At 45.9% G+C, this 4,234-nt stretch overlaps 1 protein-coding gene across 4 annotated transcripts in view; it reads left to right on the forward strand.

The window, feature by feature from the left end:
* Nucleotides 1-2,789, forward strand: part of ZNF35 (zinc finger protein 35) — a 12,299-nt gene extending 9,510 nt beyond the window's left edge. For all 4 annotated transcript variants that reach the window (XM_004708544.2, XM_045295026.1, XM_045295025.1 and 1 more), the window contains one exon: nucleotides 1,443-2,789. In XM_004708544.2, the coding sequence (XP_004708601.1) occupies nucleotides 1,443-2,689 (1,247 nt within the window). In that variant the 3' untranslated portion in view covers nucleotides 2,690-2,789. The remainder of the gene's footprint in view (nucleotides 1-1,442) is intronic.
* Nucleotides 2,790-4,234: the final 1,445 nt, after the last annotated feature.

Below are 4,234 nucleotides of genomic sequence, written 5' to 3' on the forward strand. Positions count from 1 at the left end.
AGAAAACTTTATATCAAAGAGCAATTGTACATTAAAAAAATCCCAGCCCAGTCCAAATCAAGTCCATAAGTCCAATATTACCCAATATGTCGATACTAGTCCACAAATTCCTCTTTAGCCTCAAGCTGAATGCAGGAAGATCACAGGTCAGTGGGTGGAAAGTATTGTGGATCCGGTGGTGGTGGAAGCATCTCAGTGCTGTTGTGGGTCTCCTCTCGGCTCCTCCAGCTCCAGAGCTCTGGCTCCGACAGCATAGCTCCATGTGTCCAGTCAGCAGGATGATGAAGCAGAGTGTGTATCTGGCCTCCAGTGAGCTATTTATCCCCTTAACACCTCCAGATGAGGTCATCAAGCTGCGACCTGATTGACAGGCTACACTCCACTCCTTTTATTCTTAATAGTCTCAAGTTGATACCAGATTATGTAACTACCACAATCAACAAGTGAACTTCTGAGAATGACAGCATCAGCAAATTACTTAGTGCAACATGTGTGCAGCAAATATTCCTAATGAGAATATGTACGTCCCTCCCCCCCAAAAGATGATCATAACTGCAGAGACCAAATCCAGTGCTGTTGAGTCTGTCCTATCCAGTAGAGTAGAACTAGGGTTTCCAAGGCTGCTAAGTCTTTGCAGAAGCAAAGGGCCTCCTCTGTCTTCCACAGAGCAGACATCTCAGTTAGTAGCCATGTGCTGAACCACTGCACCATGGCTCCCAGTGGCCTTCATCCAAACCAAGAACCACATCCACTGCCATTGAGTCAATTAGGATGCATAACAACCCTACAGGACAGAATAGAACTACCCCTGTGGGTTTCCTAGACTTTAAATCAGTGGTTGTCAACCTTCCTAATGCTGCGACCCTTTCATACAGTTCCTCAAGTTGTGGTGAACCCCAACCATTGGAATTACGTGTTTTCCAATGGCCTTAGGCAACTCCTGTGAAAGGGTCGTTCATTCCCCAAAGGGGTCGCAACCCACAGGTTTAGAACCGCTGCTTTAAATCCTTGCAGAAGCAGACAACCTCATCTTTCTCTGGTGGAGCAGTTGGCGAGTTAGAACTGTGGATCTGGCAGTTAACAGCTCGTACGTGACACGTGAGGTCACCAGGCTCCTGGTAATCCTTCACAGGCAATCTTAATTTAAAATGAGTCATCTGGGAAGAACACTGTCTGGAGAATGGACTTCCCTGGCCTGAGGTCGTAGCTTTAGTGTTTGATGGAGGTAAGTGATTTTGTTCTAGATTTAGGGGCAATATGGACCCTGTAGAACAACCTACGGAGGAGAGGCAGTACAAGAGGGACCAAATTGTTTGCTTGTTTTCATTAATGAAGTCACTTCTTAGAGATACTGAAGGTATATACTTCCTGAACTTTATGTCTTGATTTTACCCTTTTTCTAGACCAGAAATTTTTTTTGTGTTTTCTGTTTCTTATTTCAGGTGCTGAAATCAGAAGCACACCATCATTGGTTTTGAAAACCGAGATGTGTGATGAAACAGAAAAACCATTTATTCTGTTAGGAAGAATCCAGAAAGCTGACCCCGGAGAACTTGAGTTAGGAGAAACCTGTGAAGAGGGGAACACGTTAAAGAAACAAAGAATCAAGAGGGAAAAGAAAGATTTCAGACAAGTGACAGTGAAAGAGTGCCACTCACCTGACAGCTTCAAAGAAGAAGGAGACCAGAAGTGTCACATCCCTAGGGAAAGACACGGCCTTAGTTCTGACCCTGTTAAGAATCAGAAAATCCAACCGGGGCAGAAGCCCTTTACCTGTAGCGTGTGCGGGAAGGGCTTTAGTCAGAGTGCAAACCTTGTTGTGCATCAGCGAATCCACACCGGGGAGAAGCCTTTTGAATGTCACGAGTGCGGAAAGGCCTTTATTCAGAGTGCAAACCTCGTTGTGCACCAGAGAATCCACACTGGACAGAAACCGTATGTTTGTTCAAAATGTGGGAAAGCCTTCACTCAGAGTTCAAATCTGACTGTGCATCAGAAAATTCACTCCTTAGAGAAAACCTTTAAGTGCAGTGAGTGTGAGAAAGCCTTCAGTTACAGCTCTCAGCTTGCTCGGCACCAGAAAGTGCACATCACCGAAAAGTGCTATGAGTGCAATGAGTGTGGGAAAACATTTACTCGGAGCTCCAACCTCATCGTCCACCAGCGGATCCACACTGGGGAGAAGCCCTTTGCCTGTAATGACTGTGGCAAAGCCTTCACCCAGAGTGCTAATCTTATCGTGCATCAGCGAAGCCATACTGGTGAGAAGCCATATGAGTGTAAAGAGTGTGGGAAAGCCTTTAGCTGTTTTTCACATCTCATTGTGCACCAGAGAATTCACACTGCAGAGAAGCCATACGACTGCAGTGAGTGTGGGAAAGCCTTCAGTCAGCTCTCTTGCCTTATTGTCCACCAGAGGATTCACAGCGGAGACCTTCCTTACGTGTGTAATGAGTGTGGAAAGGCCTTTACGTGTAGCTCATACCTGCTTATTCACCAGAGAATCCACAATGGGGAGAAGCCTTACACATGCAGTGAATGTGGCAAGGCCTTTAGACAGAGGTCAAGCCTCACTGTACACCAGAGAACCCACACTGGGGAGAAGCCCTACGAGTGTGCCAGGTGTGGTGCGGCTTTCATTTCTAACTCTCACCTGATGAGACATCACAGAACCCACCTAGTTGAGTAACACTGATGGAGAGACCTTCCTCTAGGCCAGGGGTTCTCAACCTGTGGGTCGCGGCCCATTTTGGGGGTCGAACGGCCCTTTCACAGGAGTTACCCCATTCATAACAGCAAAATGACAGTGATGAAGTAGCAACAAAAATAATTTTATGGTTGAGGGGGGTGGGTCACTACAACATGAATTGTATGAAAGGGTCGCGCAGCATTAGGAAGGTTGAGAACCACTGCTGTAGGCACTAATCATTACCTACTACCCCAAATGCCCCCTTGACATTTTCATCCCCCTTTGCTAGGGGTGTGTGTGAGAGAGAGCGAGAGAGAGACAATGAGGCCTTCAATGTCCCTAAAGGTTATGCTTTCAGGAATGCAGCACAAAACATTTCAGAGCCAATTTAAAAGGAAAACCAAGAAAGGCAAGGGTTTGTTTTTTTAAAACTGTACCCTAAACGGATTGTGTCCCTGAATTGGAATGTGGCTTTCTGAGGATAGAGATTCTCATTCTGGAGAAGGCCTTTTTTTGCTTAATTTTATTTTTAAGGATTTTGTTAACTTTTTAAGCAAATAAGCAGGTGACTGGTTTAGGTCCGCCTGTTTGAATTCTGAGCCCTGAACCTTGTGTTCTAGTAGTGAGTTCACAGGAGATCACTTGGGTAGCAGTTCTACAATCCATTCACCAACATTTGTAACTTCCTGCCTTTAGGCAGTTAAGACACCAAACCAATCAAAATGAACAAAAATACTAAGAACTGCTGCTCCTAAAAGGACAAAAGCAGGCAACAGCCTTTTCCCTCATGTCAACGTGCCCTTAACGTCGATGTGGTAAAGCCCTGCAGCCTCTTCCCACTCTCTCTGTCCCAGCTTGCATGGCCAAGCACTCGGGGACTTGTGGCGACATCATACGCTGACCACAAAGGCTGTAGGACTGCATGCATTTGCTGAGATCAGCAACTTCAAACAACATAACCCTCAACGACCACCGTTGCGTTTCATTTGGATGAGATGCTCCGGGAAGCCCCTTTCCTGGATAAGAGTGAAAAGAATAAAGCTTGCCTGGTGGCATGCCCGATTAGTCTCTGCTCTCATTCTGCACAGGCCCAACCAGGGCACACTTTGAGAGTCTTTTGGATAGTCTGTAAAGGGAATAATGGGGCTCTTCTAAGTCTGAGCGGACCAAAAAGGAATGCAAAAGAGGGGGGAAGGGTGGGCTCCCAAGGTCTTGGAGTAGGATGGTTGTTTTGAGGCGTTCTGGGATGTTGGAATATAGGGACGTTCAGCATTATGAAGAAATTGGCTAAGGTCGTACGGTAAGCCTTGACATGAAACCTGTACTCCTGGAGAAAAACTGATAAAAAAAACAAACAAAAAACGATGCAATAGGTAGTGTTATGTAAAATGCTGCCTTGTATTGATATACAGCTGTATTGTTGTATACCATTATGCCTGGGATCAGGGTACCTAGCACTGACTTCATGCATTCATGTGGCTCATTGCCAGTAGTCCTTATAGCACTGACGGCTTGTGTGCTCTCCATTACCTGGGAGCGGCCTCC

Source organism: Echinops telfairi, unplaced genomic scaffold (assembly GCF_000313985.2).
Source record: "Echinops telfairi isolate 266 unplaced genomic scaffold, ASM31398v2 ScPeMD7_4225;HRSCAF=4972, whole genome shotgun sequence".
In the NCBI taxonomy this organism is placed as follows: Eukaryota; Metazoa; Chordata; class Mammalia; order Afrosoricida; family Tenrecidae; genus Echinops; species Echinops telfairi.